This window comes from Jaculus jaculus, chromosome 7 (assembly GCF_020740685.1).
Source record: "Jaculus jaculus isolate mJacJac1 chromosome 7, mJacJac1.mat.Y.cur, whole genome shotgun sequence".
NCBI classification, from domain to species: Eukaryota; Metazoa; Chordata; class Mammalia; order Rodentia; family Dipodidae; genus Jaculus; species Jaculus jaculus.
The window spans coordinates 146,510,004-146,530,580 of NC_059108.1; the positions used below are offsets into that span (position 1 = coordinate 146,510,004).

Below are 20,577 nucleotides of genomic sequence, written 5' to 3' on the forward strand. Positions count from 1 at the left end.
TGGACAGTCACCAGAGCCCAGACCATGCAGGCAAGCTGACAGCGCCTCCGTGGGTGGCCGGTGGTGCACAACGCACCTCCCTTACAGAATGTGCTGCTGGTTCAAACACAATTAGCTGAGGGCCTCTGGCTGCTGGGGCTTAACATCTGCTGGAGTGTGGGTATTGAGCCATGCTCTACCTGGGCAGCCTTCAGTGGATAACTGAGCATGCAGTGCAAGGTGGCATGGTACTGGGCCTGGCAATCGATCCCCAGCAAGGGACTTGTCTCGTGCCCACCCGCGCTCCAGTACACTGGCTGACACTCTGTTGGCACGTGTGCTGGTCTGAGGGATTCCTTTGCCTCGTCCTGCTTCCTTTGCCTGTTCTCTGTCACGGTGTTGAATCTGCATCATGGGGTGAGGGTTTTCTCTGCAATATTCCCTTCCCTTCTTCATGGCTGTCCCCACCAGGCCTAGCCTGCCTATACTATCCTCAACATCTCCCTATCAGAGGACCCAACTGATTAAAGCAACCAGATTTTAAGTATAGCTAAAGAGGTTTAAAAGCCTACTGCTAAAATTTGAACGAAAGGCAGTAAGAACCTGCATGGGGCATAAGGAAGATATGTTAGCCGCAACTCATGGCAGACTAAGGAGGCCTTCCCAAAGGTTAAAAACACTGAATAAGCACAAGAGAATCTTCAGTGTTTGAAATCCAAGGGAAGAATCACAGTACTGACATTTATGAGAGGAGTGAAGCCAATAAATAAATTAAAAAATATTTTTAAAAAGTCACACCAATAATGCAGAGCAAAAAAATAAAAATTATACAAGGCAGAAAATGTGTTATGATGGATGTTGTATCGATGACTATTCAATTTGGCTCTAGGACTTGAGATAACACAGTAGACATTAAACAAAAGACGCACAGCAGACGTCTGCCATCATTTGGGAGGCATGTGGCAGCGTCAAACTCTGTAACATTTCTCAACGGAACTTTCTACGTGGGCAATGTTTTCATTCCCAGTTTGATTGCAAAACAAACTTTTTTATTATGACTGGTTCTGGAAAAGATGACTGGAATAAGGTGAGTCTTTGAGTTGGTGAAGGCTTCTAACATGATGGTCTGTATTTTTTCTTAAATAAATATTTTATTTATTTACTTAAGAGAGAGAGCGTGTGAGTGAAAAAGCAACAGAGAGAAAGCATGGACGGACATGCCAGGGCCTCCAGCCACTGCAAACGAAATCCAGACGTATGTGCTACCTTGTGCATGTGGGTACTGGGGAATCAAACCTGGGTCCTTAGGCTTCACAGTCAAGTGCCTTGACCGCTTAGCCATCTCTCCAGCACTGGTTTAGCTTAGCCTAAAGTAAAGCCCATGGAGGGGGTGAAGTGCATGCCCCTTGAGCACCCCAACCTGGGCACTGTGATGTCTCAAACAAAGTAATGCTCCATGGATAACAGGCAGCTAAACAATATTAGGGAAAGTGGGGATCATAGCCCAGAAACAATGAAACATCTCTAAGGATAGAAAAATACATCCCTAGGAAGGTTTCCCAAGAACAGTTAGAACCCTAAACTGCCTGTGAGGAAGTATATATAATTACAGGATGACTTTTAAATGAAGTAGACAGTTTGTGTAATCATAAGAAAAAAAGCAACAACATTAAAATAAATTATAATGCATACATCAGGCTTTTCACTATGAATTTGGTAAAATTTAGTTAGGTTCAAAAGTATAGAGCAAAACAGGCAAGCAGACTTGTTGACTGGAGCTCACAAACATGAAGTTATCCAAGTCAGAAAACTAAACGCAGGCCAAGTGTCCTTAAGGAACTCTGAACCTTAAGATATTCTACAGCATTGTTTTTCAAGCCGGGCGGTCCTATATTTATAGAAGGACTTTTTAAAGGAAAGAATAAACAACATAAGCAGGGATTGTTAGCCATGCACGTAGCTATGTTAGGCAGTGCTCCCTGAAGAGGTTCCTTTTCCTGTGAGGCACTGCTGTGTGTGAGGTCTGAGCTCTCTGGGCTGTTCCTCCTAGCAAGGCTTAGCATTGGATTAGGGATTTAAGTCACTTGGAAATTGGTTCCTTCAATCTGTCACATTAGGACTCAAGACTGTTAACTAAAGCCACCCTTAGGTTGCTGGGGGAGCAGTGCCAGGTCTGTGCATATTAGGCAAAGTTCTAACCAAAAAGACATGCTACTTACATTCCTGGCCTCAAGGAGCTTGCCTTAGCAACAGAGAAATTCCGTTTGCTTCTCTACTGGAAACAGCGAAAGGTCTAACTTTATACAAAGCACCACACTTTAGCCGTCCCCTAGTTGTTAACACAACACAAGGCTCCCTGATAGAAACTGCTGTGGCCAAGGCCAGGATATGTAACTATGCAGGGTATTATACAGACATCACCTGAGTGATTACACACTCAGGTACTCTTGATTCAGCAGGAGGATCAGAAGTTCAAGGTCATCCCTACATAGTGAGTTCAAGGACAGCCTAGACTACATGAGACCCTGTCTTAAAAAAAAAAAAAAATCTTTTGAGTATTTTAGTAAAAACTTCATGGGTGCTTTAAATTATTTATTTATTATTGTGGATCGAGCCAGTTCTTATGAAGTTGGTGTGGCTCAATCTAGACCATGTTTCTTTATGCTATTGCCTTATAGAGCTTAATGATCTTCACTTAATGGACTAAAACTTGAAAACAGGTTGTTTTTTGTTGTTGTTGTTTTGTTTTTGCTTCTCTGTGTGTGTGTTATGGTGTATGCATGTATGTAGCAAACAGCTGTTTATGTGGGTCCTAGGGACTGAACTCAAGCAGGCTCTCCCACGCCTCTTGAGGCCCCTGTGCATTCCCAGGAAGTGCTCTTAACCACTGAACCATCTCTCCAGCCCCCAACAGCTCTTGACAGCACAACTGAGGATACTGCAGAAGCTGCCACTTTAGTACAGATAAGTCATGTCCTATCTCTCTTCTTTATAAAGCAAGGCTGTTAAGAAGAAATGGCTTATTAGGGCTCGAGAGATGGCTTAGTGGTTAAGGCACTTGCCTGCAAAGCAAAAGAACCCAGGTTTGATTCCCCAGTACCCGTAAGGTGCATATAGTGGTGCATATGTCTGGAATTCATTTGCAGTGGTTAGAGGCTGTGCTGTGCCCATTCTCTCTCTTTCTCTATATGTCTGTCTGTCTCTCTGTCTCCCTCTCTCAAATAAACTATTTTCTTAAATAAAAAGATGGCAGGGCTGGAGAGATGGCTTAGTGATTAAGGCATTTGCCTGCAAAGTCAAAGGATCCTGATTTGATTCCCCAGGACCCACGTAAGCCAGATGCACAAGGGGGCACATGCATCTGGAGTTCACTTGCAGTGGCTGGAGGCCCTGGCATGCCCATTCTCTATCTCTCTCAAATAAATAAAACATATTCAAAAGAAAAAGATGGCTGATTACAAGAAGTCAAAAGAGAACATTAGGGTGCAGGACTTTACGGTAGCAACTGAAATCCATGTCCCCTAACATGATTCTCTTAGGGCCTACCATCCTGTCACGTGGTAGGGGGAAAATAAAGTGAACACTAAGAGTGATAGAAGCGCTAGTTTAGGGTTATCAGAAGAATTAGGTGCATAAATACTAGTATTCTGTCTTTTCTGGAGTGGGAAGGGTTTTCAGATAATTTACAGTGGCAGTTTTTCCTGGCCTCCCAGCAACAGGGGGAGCCCTTTCTTATCACTGTATCTATTCTGCCCCATCCCACCCCACCCCTGTGCTGGGGGGGGGGGAGTTTACAAGTGAATGTGCCCCGTGTGACACCCCATACTCTCAACTTCAGTGGCCAGAGTAGAACACTGGGTGTCCTGCTCTTCCACCTAGTATTGTTTCCAACCTGAGTCTCCTTTTACTAGATCCAGAGCTGTGGGGCTCAAGATTCTCAGGTCGCTGCTCCCCTGTGGGACTGGGGTTGTGACTGGCGTCCATGGCCATAGCCAGCTGTGAACCTGGAATCTGGAGATTTGAACCTGGGCCCCCTCAGGCCCTCATATTTACACAGGAAGCACACTGAGCAATGCTCCAGTACTATCATATCCTCGTTAATGACTTGACTCTGAGAGCAATACCCCACCTGGCATAGAGATGAGTCTATTGCCACTGTGGTTGAATGGTTCAGTCAAGGAAACCCATCTGCTCCTGTGTCTTCTTCCATTAGTGGGATTCCAGAATGTGCCTTATAGACAATTGTATGCTACGTGAAAAACTGAAAATGTCCTATGAGACACAGAAAATGAACAACAGCTAGCAATCCTTTCCTCAACGAGCCATGCTAGCTGCAGACAATGGTTAATTATTCTACAACTTGACCTCTGTCACTTCTAAATTTCCTGGGTCCTTTGATCATGGGAAAATATCTGTATTAAAACTGAACATAAAATAGTTACATACTCAAAGGAAGAGAACCAAATTAAACTGAAAGCTACCCTACTGCCCATCATCTGAACTTTGATCACAGTCATGGGTTAGGTCAGTGTCCTATAAGCAATTAAGTGAGGAGGCCTGCATCGAGCACAGAGTAGAAACACTGTAAATGTTAGCCACACCACTACTGCCATTTTGTCCCGGGGAAACAGCTCAAGGAGAAAGGACTGGAAGGAAGAGCGCAATGGTGTGCTGCTGACTTTGGAAAGTGCATGTAACAGGGTTCCTCTGCTGCTCCGGCATGTTTCCAGTGAAAGCAAAAGAGTTTAAATCTACAAAACAATAATGGTCATAAAAGCAACGTAATAGTAAAGTGACCAGAGTTTCATAAGATGGACACAATGCAATTTTATGCACAATGCTGAGCGTAGGTTATGGTTTAGTAAAAGAATAATTTTCCTCAGACACTGAGCTACAATGAAGTCAGCGACACATAAAACAGCAGAATGGTAACTACAGCTAACAGGGAGAGGTGACGACCCAGTCAGGGCACTGCAGCTTGTTGCTGAGGTAAATTCCCCTGACCCTGCTATGTTCCTTCAACAAGGGGACCAGGGACAATGAGACAGGGTATGAATCTCAGTGAGTCAAAGCTATATAGTAAAAACTACAAGGCAGAATTACTTAACTATATTTATACCATCATAAATTAAATGTACAATTATACTTTTCAAGGGCTTAATTTCTGCTCCACATGGCGTTATTCAGAGCCATCATTTTTGGTACATTGTTAATAATGTACCCAAATTAATAAGTGACTAGAAAATCCCAAGCTGCATGGCCCAAGCGCAGCTCTCAGAGCAGGTACACTTTGTGGCTCTTCTTGGACCAGCCCCCTGGACTTCCCACTGTTCCCCGCTCCTCACGGCACACGGACCAGAGACACGAGCAGGAGCTGGCTCTCTCCAGCGCACACGCTGTCCGCTCCTACCAGCTGAGCCTCACGCTGGCACAGCCCACAGTGCCTTTCTAGACCTGTTGGGGTTGGCTGACTTACTTTAATTATGAAAGCATAGTACAAAAGATAGTCTGTATGAAAATTAAGTTGATGGCTTTGCAAAAATTTACCAAAGGCCTGTGACTAAGATGAAAGATAAGAGTTAGATGTGGGTAAGACAGCTATAAGGATAAGAAGAAAAAAACAAAAACAAGAAACAGATTCTGTTCTGAAAGTGCTTTCCTAGTTTTATTGTCTTTGTGGTTCATATTGTTAATACAAGGGAGAAGTCAAAACAGTAGCAGCATTGTCAGAAAAAAGCACTTGAATTCACAAGAACAAGTAATACACACTTAAGGGAAGTAAACTACTTAATATTTAACAATCTCCTGTGTCCCCTGATGCCTGAACTGCGTAGTAGCACTTACACTGTATGGGAGGGTCTTCTTCACGCTCCAACAGTTTCTACTGGATTGTGGCTTTAAATTTAAGAGGTACTTTGAATGAGCAGGATTGATTTGGACTCTAGGTATTCAAATTTTTATTCCGTATTTTTGAAAGTTAAAATACCTAAAGTACAAAGTACAATTCTCCCCTCCTTTCATCTTATGTAACAGGCATGAGAGAACAGTGACTAAGAACATGGCTATGCCTGAAGAGAACAAAGGGGGAATCACTGCTCCAACATTCAGTGGGTCCATGACAGCTACAACCCAAGCCCCAGCATTCTCATCTGGAAAACAGGATTAACAAGAACGTGAAATGAAAAACTAACATATCAAAGGTTTAGCACAATGCCTGGTACATCAGTGCTCAAAGACGGTCATTATTAATACTGTATCGGCTATAGCACAAATAAAACACACTGTCTTACACCGACTCTATGTCGAGGTCAGTGACAGGTGGAGGCAAGACTGTCAAAGAAGTCGAACAGCTCCAAAGAGCTGGGAGACGTTTTCCAGGCACAGTGAGCAGGAGTTCTTGGAGAGGGGCAAATTTTTTTTTTTTTTCCCAAAAGGATATTTGGCAATACCTGGTAGGTCTATTTTAGGCTGTTGCCTCAGGCTGCAGTGAGGAACCTCTTGGCATCTAGGATGCAGAGGCCAGAGAAGCTAACACCCTATCATGTACAGGGCAACACAGTCATGTGATTCCAATCGCAAAGTTGGTGACTGTGAGAAATCCTCTGTCCTACCTGACAATGTAAGAAAGATAGGCTCTCTAAAGTCTCACACAGGGCAATATACTTTCAAAACAAAATTTTCACTATGTTGATCCCAGCACACATATTATCAATACTTAGGAATGATAAAAGCGTGGATATTTAGAGAGAAGACTCTTTTGTAAATGAGCCTTCCTCAGTGGGGTCCATTGTACTAAAGTAATAAAACTGACTGAGTTCTATACTTGAAACTAATCTTCACTCAAAAGAATAAACTAACCGGGCGTGGTGGCACATGCTTTTAATCCCAGCACTTGGGAGGCAGAGGTAGGAGGATTGCCATGCATTCAAGGCCACCCTGAGACTACATAGTGAATTCCAGGTCAGCCTGGCCTAGAGTGAGACCCTACCTCTAAAAAACAAAAATAAATAAATCTAAATAACACTAAAATGCTGCGTCCTAGTAGGTACCCAATCAAACATGACTGGAGTAGTTAGTAGCAAGAAGCTGCCCACCACAGGCCTCTTCACCTCACAGCAGAGACTGCTGGTCTGCTCGGTGAACATGGCATATGTCATTCTTTGGTGACAATACCATTTCTAGCATGGGTACACGGATGGCTGAAACTCATCCCTCAATTTTAACGCTGCTCACGAAGCACGACAAAGGTCTTAAAGGTTCATTTAAACTGTTTTTCAACAAATCCCAGATCTTTCTTAAAAGCAGAAGACTATGTAAAATCTACTATCAGCTCAGCACCCCTCCATCTTTATAGCCCACTCCTTCTAACAAGACTAGAAAGGAAGTCACAACATCTTAAAGTGCTTTTCTCTTTGGGACATTTTCTACTTGAACCAAAGGTTCAGGTCAATTCTTGCCTCTGAGACTCACTGTTTTTGTGACTTTGATAAATTAAGATAATTCGTTTTTATCCAAGTTCCTGTGACGTGAATAGGAATATGTTATAATTCCCATGCACTGATAAGAATACTTACTAGCAGTCTAGAGGCAGCGACAGAGATGCTACAAGATGGAGAGGAACACTGAGTTGGCTCTGCAGTCCTAACAAAAAGCTGTGTTTAAAATGTTCAACTTTACACATTTACTCCCAAAGGCGACATGGACAAGCAGCAAAACAAAGATGGTAATTTCATCCACAGGGTAAATGGGGTTTAACTTAAAAAAAAAAAAAAAAACCCTGATATTTAATTTATAACACGTTTTCAATACCTGAAAGGAGAAAACAACTCCAAAAAATGTAAGCAAACAATTGCACCACCAAAAGCCCCAAGGAATTCATGTAAATCTTGTGTCGCATTGCTAAAACATTTAATGTACAGCAATCTACCTTATTTGGACATAGAAAAAAGAAGATTTAAAAATAAAACAGCATCTACTAACCCTTCTGGTAGAAGAATTTCCTATAATAGTACGCGCCAAGATCCACGTGCTCCACAATGTATCTTTTCACTCTGTCTAGATGCAACACCAAGTTCTCCCTGGGCACTTCGAGGACCGCCACTCCCGCGTTTGTGCAGTGAGAGCTGAGGGCAGACTCGAAGGAGGCACTTTCACACCCACTGAACGAGCCGGAGCTGGACTTAGACAGGCTGATTTTCCTTTCCCCTTCTCCACCAATCTCATTCCGAAAATACGGACAACTCAATACCAGTTCATTGCTTTTATCGTCTCCCTGGTCCATGCCGAGGCTTCCCTTGGAATTCAGTTCCTCTGTGCTGCCCATTGGGGAGCTGAAGCTGGCAGAGTGAGGCAGAGGTCCAGACACCAGGGAGGCCACAGCCGCTGCCGAAGCGCCTGTGGTAGTGTTTCTCCTCCTGATGACGCTGTGCCTGCTCACGATCGCCTCGTTCAGATCAAACAAGATGCTCTGGACATCGTAGTGGGCAAAGCACTTTGGGCATGTCCAGGGCCTGACCGAGTCTTCTGACCGGCTGTCTTCCAGGTCCGAAGACTTCCCTAGCTCTTCACCTTTGGCATTGCGTAACTTACGGAAAATGGAGGAGTCTCCAGTTTCAGACTTGGAACGTCTCTTGAGTGGTTTTTCCCTTTCCTTGAAAAGCCTGAGGTTCTCCCTCTGGGAGATGGGCCCATCAATAACATCCAAGGAGAAACCGGAACCCTTGGTCCCACCAGCGATGAGGAAGTCACTGAGCTTGGTTGGAGTTGGACCTCTATCAGATTTGTCATCTTTGTAGCCCTTTAACAAATCAAAGAAGCTCTCTCCGGATGTTCCCTGCTTGTCAATTGAAGATGTGCTACCGTATTCCCTGTGTAGTGATGGCCCTGTCTTGTAGGGGGGGGAGATACATTCATCAAAGCTATCCGCGTCAAGCTCACTTATGGTGATGTCGCTGTTGCTCCGCTGCCGAATTCTGCGGAGCGCTTTCCTGGGGGAGCTGGGGTAGGCCTCGGGCATGAGGAACCGGGAGTCCATGCTCTCCGCCGGTCGGGTCTTGCTCTTCAGCGTGTTCTGTATGCTCTTCAGCATGGCTGAGTCATTGGAATTGAGGCTAACAGAACTTCCCTGACTCACAGGACTGCTTTTGGAGGACATGCTCTCAAGGCAACTTGAGGTTTCTATTTCCTGGCTGGAACGGCTAGATTCTTTTACATTTTCCTTTCTTGGAGGCCAATCTGCAATTCTTGCCCTAACCCCCATCTTTGGGACTCCAGGGGTTGAGGTGATATGGTGAGAGACTTCACTTCGAGGGGGCCCTACTGGAGCCATGACTGATGATCCTAAGCTGCCATTTTGGGACCGGAAGCGACGCATATAGAAGTCATCAGTGTGGACTTTGGGGGTGCCGTCTGTGCTGACAACAGAGGCTCTGTCGGCGGTGACAGGCCGTTCTGTCTGGGACCGTTTCAAGCTGGTCATGATGTAAAAACAAAAAACTTAAATCCCTGCAGAATGGAACATCTTATCTGTGTTTCAAATGTACACTTCTGTTTGAGAGAATGGCTTCCAGAAAATGCAGCAGATGCATGAGACCTTAAGCTGTTTCATTTAAAAGGTTAAATGATGCCTTATTTTTAAACCACGGATCTTCGCAAACATCGTAATCCACAGCAGTCCCCTTGCTTCGCTCTCACAGCCTCCTTTCAGAAGCAGCTGAATGGAACTTGTATTGCTGGGGCTCCAAGGTGGCCACAATCCCATGCTTCCTCTAAAAGAGACAAGGACAATTTGAGTTAGCAGTTGACAAACACATCTAAAAAAAGATATGCAGTTGTCAAAATCTGACACATGAAAGTAGAGTCCATACTGGCCTGTGGTGCACAGTTCCATAGCCCATATTTTTAGTAACATACGTACAGAAGAACGTAAAAGCCTTTAATGAGAGCCATCACTTAAGGTGAAGTGGAGACTATTAATGCTTCAATTCAATCAACATTTCATAAAACTAAGAGAGGTGAACATTTTGCTCTGAGGCACCAAGCCTTCTAGCCCCAAGTGCAGACTTTTGCTCCCATGACCTCTAATAATGTAGAACATCACGAGCCACTGTGCTGACCAGAAGTTTGAGACAAAACCAACTGAACCAGTGAATTAAAGCAACGCAAGTCAGTGTTTTGAGAACGCTGAAAATGACTGTACTGATGATGCTGCAACATTCACTTTTAACTCCTTCTATATTTCAAAATCAAAACTCATTCCTTACAAAGGATCACACAGCACACAAGGGAAAATACACATAGTACAGAGGAAATAAACAGGATTTTCCCAGAGCCATTATGTCCATTAGCACGCTTCTGTATTTTCATTTACTTTATTACTTACCCAGACGAGGAATGTTGCAGAATGAATCCAGCATTCACGGCCACCTCTTCCCAAGCTCACTTTACTTTCATCTACTCTTAAAGCTGGAAGTCTTTTGCTAATTCACAAAATGCCTGCATTTCCTTAAGCAGTGCAACCTCCTCCACCCCATCAGCACTCATTTATGATGACGGCAAAAACAAAATGCTGCTCCGAGCAGCCCTCTCCATGTCCCCCACCAGATCACAGAGAACTGTTAGCATCCTTCCAGGTGACGGGCAGGAAGGCGAACTTCCTCACGAGCACGCCAGGCAGGAGATAGCAGCACAGACTGAGCACAAAATCCTGCATGGTTGCGTACATCCTGCAAAGAGAGGCAGAGGATCCTATTCCGCGACTCTGCAAATTACACAAGAGGTGGCCTTTACATCCCTGGCAGATACATGTTTGGAGAAACGCTGCTGAACCAGCACCGAGCTGACAGGGCGGCATTGTCTGCAAATCACGCTGTGACACCAAGGAGGACCGTTCCCTGCATGCTGCACTCAGAGGTAACAAGCACTTACTTCCACAATAATTAAGCATCTCGCTAGTCAGCTTCCTGCCTCCACAGCAGCCGCTTTCATTTCTCCTGCAGCATGCGGCATCATCTTAGGAGACTTGCTGCTATTTAAAGCTGGAACATTTAGGGGTGTTTCAAAAATGCTCACTGCCTGCAGAATGTAGGGCTCCTGCAGACTGGGTCCGGCCAGCTGGTCAGATAAATGCCCATTGTTGTCATTCACACTCCTCTTCACCAACCTTTGTGCAAGGGATCATGGCTTTGGATTGCTGCCTAACCAAACCTGGCTTTTGAGCTTTCTAGATGCTTCTACATTCAGACCGTTGGTATGTTCCTCACATTCCAGGACTTTACACACTGTTCTTTCAACTGTATGCCTTTGAGAGCAACAACATGCTAGCTGCTGCCTCCAGAAGCAGTGAGGACATGCACATGTGGACACTGCCCGGGTTCAAGAAAGGCTCCTAATTATATGGAAGGAAGGAAACCTAATCAACTGGACCAGAATGCAAGCACCTGTCCATTTCAAAACAAACAAAATCCCTGATTACTTCAGTAAGATATCTTTCAAAGAAATAATATGCTAGCATAAAGGATAATTATAAGTATTCTTATAAAAATCAGATGTGTTCAATATTTCTTATAGCCTCACAGAACTCAAATAAAATCACCTTCCATTCCTAGAACATTCATTCCCTCAATGGCCATGATGAAAATTCATTCTTGCCACGTTTCATTTTCCTTAGAAAATGGTCTACCAAGCTGGGTATGGTGGCTCACACTCTTTTATATATTAGAGAGAGAAAGAGATGGAGAATTGGAGCACCAGGGCTTCAGCCACTGAAATCAAACTCCAGACACTTGCACCACCTAGTGGGCATGTATGACCTTGCGCTTGCCTCACCTTTGTGCATCTGGCTTACGTGGGATCTGGAGAGTCAAACATGGGTCCTTAGACTTTGCAGGCAAGCGTCTTAACCACTAAGCCTTCTCTCCATCCCTGGATCACACTTCTAATCCAACATTTGGGAGGCTGAGTTAGGAAGACTGCCATGAATCAAAGCCAACCTGAGCTACCGAGTGAGTTCCAGGACAGCTTGGGCTAGAGTGAGACTGTCTCAAAAAAACAAACAAAAGGGCTGGAGAGATGAGTTGGTGGTTAAGGTGCTTGCTTGTGAAGACTAGGAACTCATGTTTGACTCTCCATATCCCACGTAAGCCAGACATGCAAGGTCGCACATGTGCACTAGGTGGCACACACATCTGAAGTGCGATTACAATGGCTGGAGGCCCTGGTGTGCCAATTCATATTCTCTTTCTCTCTCATTTAAAAAAAAAAAAAAAAGGTTCACAAAACAAATGACTAGTGTATGTATTCTTGAGATTGGGTCTTACTATGTAGGCTGGCCTTGAACTTGAAACCATCTTCTTGACTCAGCCTCCCAAGTACTGAGATTGTAGGTACAGGCCCCAAGCCTGACTTGCAAAACTGACTTTTGGAAGACAGGTGAAGCTCTATCTACTGTAGGAGAAAACAAAAAGCCAGTACAAAGCGCAATTAATAAAACCAACCTGAAAATGTCCAGTTTTCACTATGAGTAGTTTTTCTTCCTCAACCTTTCATTCTCTTCCTATTTTTAAGCAAGTTTTTAAAAAATTTATTTTAAATAGGAAAATTTCTTAGCAATTTAGTCCTATCACATCTTGGTTCTAACAGGTCCTCGATGTTTATATTTCAAAATATAGATAATCACATGGGGGAAGAGAAGCCATATGACTTTTTAAAGCATAAGAGAATGGAGGTGGACAACCGAGTTAAGTAAGAGTTGGGAGGATTGCTCTCCTCTCCCTCACCCTCCCTTCTTACCCTCCTTCAGTTAGAATGCTAATTCCAATAAGAGGTGCCAGAGTTGATTCAAAGAGGTCAACTCTACTAGCTCAAGTTCCAGGTCATGCAACCTGACCATATCAGCCCCACATACTCTTCCAGATGAAACGCTGCAGCTCCCTTCTCAACCAGCCCAGCACCTTCACAGACTGCATAGCAATATCTGAGATTAGCTGAGGCATAGCAGGGAAAGGCAGAGAAATGAATGTGGCACCACTCCTAACTAGGATGTAACATTATTCATCAAGCCTCCTTCCTGTACACTTTCCATTTCGCTAAACAGTAACAACGGCCTCCGGGCTGAAGCTCTTCTCTTGACTTCCAAGATAACCATGCGCTCTCACCTCTCTCGTGTACCCACTTTTGTGTATCATGACAGTGAGTGCAGGCTGGTATTCTTGACGTCCTCCTTTCTACTGTTGGAAGGGGTTGCACAGGGCGTTAAGTACCAAGAAGAGCACTGAGTGCATTAGTGTGAGACAATAGGCATGGATGCAACAGAATAAAAATATTACTATGGAAAGAAAAATAAAATTCTGGGGCTGGGGGCAATGGGGACTACTGCGTGTGCTTAAGACTCTGGCTATAGCATTGCAGGTAGGAAATGTGCCTGAACCACAGCTTTAAGTCCCAGCTCTGCTGTTACTTCTGAAGTTCGAGTCATGACCCTCTTCCCTAACTCTAGATCAAAACCATGCGGGCAGGACAGGGATACGGCTCAGAGTCCGAGCCCCTGCCTCACGTGGACAAGGCTCTACATGAAAAAAAACACACACATGCAAGTGCTTATTTGCTATCTTTGTTATTTCTCTGTTTCCAACAATGAATTAACTACCAAGCAAAAAAAATGGGAAGTTCCGTTTTCTTGAAGGAATGAATGACTGGTAAACAAATGAGGACAATAAATAATTCTAGGAACTGAATGAAAGGAACAGCACAGGAAACTTCCTTGTGCCAAGGGCATCAGAGAGACTTAAAGGTCCTCGGAGCCGCAGGGCGGGAGGGAGGCAGGAGGAGAGCACAGGTCTGCTCCCGGCCAGCGCTGCGCAGGCCAGGCCGAGTTCTTCTCCAACACGGTCCTCCTAACTGTGCCCAAAACAGGATGCTGTGGGTTTCTTAAGAGACAGAAATCTCAAATACAGCACCCGCTCTCAAGAATGTAAGACAAGAAGTGAAACTTAGTAGATGAATAACAATTTAAAAGCCCCAACAATCCAGACAGGCACCTTTCCGTGTCAACAGGTCTGGAGTTGTACACATAGATTAGCCTGCCTGCAAAGACCTTACTTCAGAATATAGCAGGACACTTCTTTTTAACACAGAAATACAAATTCACAACACTTGAATATCAGATTATCTAAATTCATGAAATAGAACAAGCTCTTTGAGCCAGATGTGGTAGTATACACACGCAATCCGGACACCTGGGAGACGGAGGAAAGAGGACTGCCATGAGTCTGAGGTGAGCCTGGGGGCACAGGGTGAGTTCTGGGCAGGCATGCATAGTAACGCCCCGTCTCACTCAACACACTCTCATACGCCCATCCTCCCACCTCCAAAAGAGGGCAGCTCCAGCTGGAGAGACCGCTCTGCAGTTACAGGTGCCTTACAAAGCCTGCTGCCCCAGGTTCAACTCCCCAGAACCCACCTAAAGCCAGATGCACAAAGTGGTGCAGGCGTTCAGTTCTTCTGTAGTGACAGGAAGGCCTGGGGCAGCCGTATTCAGATTCTCCATCCCCCTCTATCTCATCAATAATAATAAAACAACTTAAAGAGGGGCTGCTTTCTTCTTCACATTCCTTCCTTGTTTTCCTGGAGTTCACTCAGAGTTCATAAAGTTAACACCTCACACAGCAAGAACATCTCTCCCTTCCAAGTTAGCCTAAAACTCACACAAATATACCAGTTCAACCTCATGGACAATTTAAGATTTAGGAACCAGAACATACATTTTTAGACTAAAATTTACCCTCTTCATTTTTTATGTTTTGTCTGTTCTATCAAAAGCATGAAGGCCTGGGTTTAGTAGACTTGACACTCCCCTCTCCAAGTATTCACTCTCTGAAAGACATATCTGTTCCCTGTTCTCTAAGTATTCACTCTCTGGAAGACAATATGATACAGACAAAGGGATTCAAAAGCCGTCTACTGAAGTTTACAAAGTGGAATGAAGAAAGGAGTTAAGGTGCAACACATACAAAGGACACAATTATATTTGAACTTACAGACTTTTCAAAAAGCAATGTAACTGTGCCTGTTGGGCTAGAGGACCAGCCTGAACACAGTGGAGAAACACAGTGGCTTCCCACACGAGCAGCCACCTGACTACAGGTTCACGATGGGCACATGTCAAAAGCTTACGAAAGCCATGAACACAGCAGAGGGGAAAGTAACAGAGAGCTTAATGGCACAAGCAAGATGACAAAATAAAGAAGGCCTGAGGTGAGTTCCATGTGGCATTAGTAAAGAGTGCTAAGTCAATGACTATTTGCATAGGTAAAGGAGCAGAGAAACTCCACACTCAAGTGCACCTCAATGTGCACAGCACGCAAAGAAATGCCCCAAAGCTGGGTTTAAGGAGTGTAACATAGGGAGGCAAAAAGTAAAAACAGTAAAATTCAGTGAACAGAAAGGTGACCATGAATCAAATTTAGAGGAATATGGTATGAGAAGTGCCATAAACTAACTTTATAAAGAGGAAAAAGCCAGAACTTGGTAACTCCATGTAGATACAAAGTGTTTATACACCTGACACCAGGTTATCAAAAGACCAGACCAGACCAGTGAAGCAAATAAATGTTTTCATTAAAATATTTTTATTTTATTTTATTTACTTATTTGGGAGCAAAAGAGAAAGGCAGATAGAGAGAGAATGGCACACCAGGACATCTAGCCACTGCAAACAAACTGCACATGCATGGGCCACCTGCTGTATCTGACTTTATGTGGGTACTAGGGAATTGAACCTAGGTCCTTTGGCTTCATAGGCAAGTGTCTTAACCACTAAGCCATCTCTCCTGCCCAAGTGAGTGTTCTTAACATATTAACTTCTACTTTAATGTTCACTTAAAAGACATTTTAAAAGTGCCCAATACTACCCAGTGAGATCTAGCACAGAGAAGGTCAAATAAGAGGTACTATTAAATAACTTATTACCAAATATAACCTAAGGAAATGAGAATGTGAGAAATGTGACCAGCAGATATCAGAACTGGTGTTGTTGTTAATACTTCCCAAACTACTCATCTTCATTATTTATCCACAAAAGGGTTCCATAATTAAATAGGGAGCAGACACACCAACTATGATCTTTCCTAAAACAATACAAGGTGCTATATGAAATCATTCACGAAACCTACGAATTAAAAATCACCATCACCACCACTCACTTTATTAAACTAAGAGATTCTGTAATTTGACTCTGGACTCTTCCTCATCCCTGTACCCTGTGGGCTTAATGAACCACATGCAGTCCCATATTGCAGAAGAATGCAGAAAGGAAACTGTATTTATACTGTCTATGTTAAAAGAGAGAAGTGAAGGGAGGAGGAAGGGTAGAAAGACGCAAAGGAATTTAGCATAGGATGTTTTGTTAATCAAAGCACAAAATAAGATAGGGGAAATAGTAAGTAAATGCATCATCAAGTAATAATTATATAATACTATACCAAGTTAAGCTTCTATCATTCAAATCACCAAGCACGTACAAATTTAACAGATCAGGTACTTTCATTGAGATGCCCTTGTGCTTAATCTTCTAATTAAAATGAAATCAAAGAGAGCGACTTAGAGAACCAGGCTGGTGAGACTAGCAGTATCTGTTGTGCTTGAAGAACACAGATCTCTCTGCAGCTCATGTGCACACGAGAATCCCTTCACACCCAACAAGAGCTTCCACTCCATCCTCCACTGAAGCTACAGGAAAGTCGGAGAAGTTAAAAAGCACAGGTACCCCAACCCTCTCCCCTGGAGCCATCTACTTTCCCATGCACACTGTGTCCTTGTCCCCTTCCTCCTTCTACAGAGAGCAGGGGACAGCAGGGCTGCTCTGACTTCCTGCACTGGGGACGGAAGGACAGACCTCTTCACTGCAGGAACTTACCCTAGACGAGCCTGTAAAGTGCCATGGATTCACATTTAATGGACTCTAAGAACCAACTGCAGTGGAGGACCTGCTTCGTCAAGTGAGCTTTTGCAGGCCACCAACATGGGCTGCTTGAGCTAGTCACCCTTAGGAATAGGAAAACACATCTCAGTCCTCATGAGCTGGGAGGAAAGAACACACAGAACACCAGAGGGCGCAGAAGGAAGGAACCTCACAAATGGCTTTGTTAAAGATACCCTGGTTTAGTATCTGAACATATATGTTGCAAGAAGAATTCAAGAAAGTGCACTTGGAATGCACATTAAATTTAGAGAAAGAATGAAAAGAACCTTAGTAAGAACAGTTCCTTCTATGCACAATTCTAAAATCCAAGTCACCAATCAGTAATATTGAAATTAATTAATTGATTGATATTAAATTAATATCAATAGTAATACAGTTCACTTAGCAGGTTTTAAAATATCACCCAAGGATGAGACTGGAAAGCTGGCTGAGCAGGGAAAGTGCTTGCCTGAGTAAAGTACAGGACCTAAGACTGGCTTACCAGCATAGTGGTATGTGCCCATGATCCTAAAGCTGGGGGGCAGAGAGATCCCTGGGGCTTGCTGGTCAGCTACTCTGGCTGAATCTCTGAGGCTTGGAAGATGGCCTAGTAGGTAGGTTGCTTGACACATAAGCATGAGGACCTGAGTTTGGAACATCAGTGTCCACAATTTTTTTAAAGTCAGGCATGGTGGCATGTGCCTGGAATCCCAGCACTGAGGAGACAGAGACAGGAAGGCACATCCCTGGGACTTACCGGCTCGTTAGTCTAGCCAAATTGGTCAGCTCCAATTTTAGCAAGGGACCCTGTCTCAAAAAATAAGGTAGAGAGCGGGAAAGATGACTCAGAAGTTAAAAGTATTTTCTGTGCAAGCATGAGGGCCTGAGAGGCCCGAGAGTCAGCTCAAGTAGGGTCCTGGGAACTCATCAACAGCTGGGTGCAGCCAACACATCTGTGACCCACAGGAAGCAGAGACCCGAGAATCTCTGGAGCTTGCAAAAATTGTCAAACTCTGAGATCAGCAACACTGACTCAAATAAGAATGGTTGGAAGGCTGATGGAGTAGGACATCCAATATTCTACTCAGGCCACTATGGATGAGTACATACAACACACAGCACATCACATGCATACACACACACACACACACACACACACACACACACACACACAATAAGGTGGAGAGTGACTGAGGTCTGGCCTCCACATGCACCCTGACTCATATACACATGCCAAAAAGGAAAAAGAAAGAAGAGGAAAAAATTAAGGTGAATAGTTATTAAAACATTTGACATTGACCTCTGCTACCATGGATGAGTACATACAACACACAGCACATCACATGCATACACACACACACACATACCACATGCAAATAAACATATGTACCATATACACAAAGAAAAATTTCACCCAAGGACTAATAATCAAAAAGAAGAAAAACTGAAACCTTGACTCAGTCCATGTTTCCTTACACATGGGCTCAGACATGTGCATCCTGATTGCTACACATGACTCTGCCTGAAGATTCAACAGAACAGGACACTGTTACCCACCTCATTCTCGGACAAACCTTGTCCTCCCTCTTCTCAAGCACCAAGTTTAAATCAGATGCCTCCCATAAACTCTTATTTTGACTGCTTAGTACCCAACTGGTGACAATTTGGGAGGTGGAGCCTTGCAGGAGCTGTGTGTGTGTGCGGGGGGGGGGGGGGGGTTAGGAGTTGATTAGTCCCCAGCTTGCCAGAGCTCAGTCACTATCGTGCTATTTGCTACCTGCTGTAGTCAGGAATGATGACGAGCTTGTTTTACCATCCTTTTCCTGCCACCATGAGCCTCTCCTTGAGACTGAAAGCCAAAATAAACCTCCTTCTCCCATCGGCTGCTTTTGATAAGGTGTTTGGACCCAGAGATGCAAAAGACAGCTGAACGGTCTGTGAGGTCAGTGCCTCCATAATGAATGGACAGACAGTTCAGTGGAAAAGGCTGTGACCAAAGTCATAGGGCAACCCAGACTGTGAATGACACAACATGTTTACCACATAATGTGCTCTCACTAAATGAAACTGGGCTGGCACTTAAAGAATTGTTGAATAATATATTCTGCAAATATACTTATGGAATACCTTTCCTGCCTATCACTTCTAAAGTCCACCCTAGGCACAAGTCCGTGTCTAGTGGGAATACATCTAGAAGGAGAAAACAATAGCAGTAACTAACTTTAAAGAATGCTCAGTGAGGGTGTCAACTGGCACCAGGTTATGTTCTAACATAGGTCTGCACAAACTGCCCCACAGTGCTTCCTTCTTACCTGGGCATGGGTAATGTGCCATTCCATAAAGCTCGATCAGGAGACTGGGCCTAAACTGAGAAGACAACATTCTCAACTGAAAACTGAGTTACTGTGAGGAAGACCTCAACAGAAACCATCATTTAAAATGTGGTAGAAACTCTGAGTTCACCAAAGGTTAAATAGTCAGGGGAAGCCCACGTGTGACCCAGGTTTCCTAACTTCCCACCGCTTTCAGGGTCAGTCCCACCATGCTGCCCTTCCAGACAGGCTTTTTCAGTAAGATGCTGCTGCAGTGGCTCAGTGGGCACTGGGCACTGCCTCAGCCTCTCCTGAAGGCACTCTGCACACACCAGCCACCACAGTTTTGCCAGGAAGACCCTGCAGCCCCAGGGATGGGGCGCCGTTGGCTCTATTAGGGTCTCATCTCTAAGGCATGTTCCTTGCACTAGAGTATCTCCATTCTACCAAAATCACATGATTAACTTTCCATAGTGGGCATTTTGTCCCTGATATTTTTGATTCTTGAGTGCAAAGATCTTTTCCCAAAAGCACCTAAGCTCAGTACCCTTGAATGTAAGTGTTAAAAGTCACAGGATCTCCTATTGAACAGTGGAAAATGTAACTAACAAATTAACAGAATCTACATTAGAATCAAAAACATAATTAGTTACCTCACAAATGTCTGTGTTCAGGAGACATGCCACAAGGCCCGTATCACTATAATTTCTTATGAACTTCAGCTTCATTTCTCACTGTGAAGTTTCCACAAAAGCAATGAATGAAAGAAAAGTAACGGGAGTTGGACTGTCTCCCCTTCAGCCCTCTCATTGTCCAAGAGCATGAAAAATGTATGTGGAATGAGCAAATCCCTCACAAGAGTAATAAGTGAAATAGCCAGAAGTAAAGTAATGCACAATAGATGTGGCTATTAGAAGCCCTGAAAGTCAGTGAGGGCTCACACAGCGGGAGCGGCGAATACAGCACAGAGGACAAACAACAGAAACTAGAAACTCCGTTGATTATTAACGTTCAAGTAATGTCCCCCAAGTTATTTTTTAATATCAATCAATTGTATACCTTTTATTAAAAAAAACTGAGAGGGTCTCATTTATCCAAGCCTAGTCTCAGATTTGCTATGTCACTAAGGATGACATTGAATTTCTGATTCTTCTGCCTCTACCTCCTGAGTGCTGGATACAGGCATGACCCCCACACTTGGCTTATTATTTTTTTTTAATGAAAATGTGAAAAAAAGTAAAAATGTGTATTTTCTTTAAGATACTCCAATCCAACCTTGGGAATAGCCACTCAGGATATCTGTGCACTCCTCTAGATGATTAGCAAGTA

At 43.9% G+C, this 20,577-nt stretch overlaps 1 protein-coding gene across 4 annotated transcripts in view; it reads right to left on the reverse strand.

Moving 5' to 3' along the window:
- The window catches only part of Sipa1l1 (signal induced proliferation associated 1 like 1), a 336,501-nt gene that overhangs the window by 113,748 nt on the left and 202,176 nt on the right, over positions 1-20,577 (reverse strand). For 3 of the 4 annotated variants that reach the window (XM_045153765.1, XM_045153762.1, XM_045153763.1), the window contains one exon: positions 7,960-9,746. In XM_045153765.1, the coding sequence (XP_045009700.1) occupies positions 7,960-9,457 (1,498 nt within the window). In that variant the 5' untranslated portion in view covers positions 9,458-9,746. Of the gene's footprint in view, positions 1-7,959; positions 9,747-10,360; positions 10,786-20,577 lie in introns of those variants that run through there. The other variant, XM_045153764.1, reaches the window with a different exon arrangement.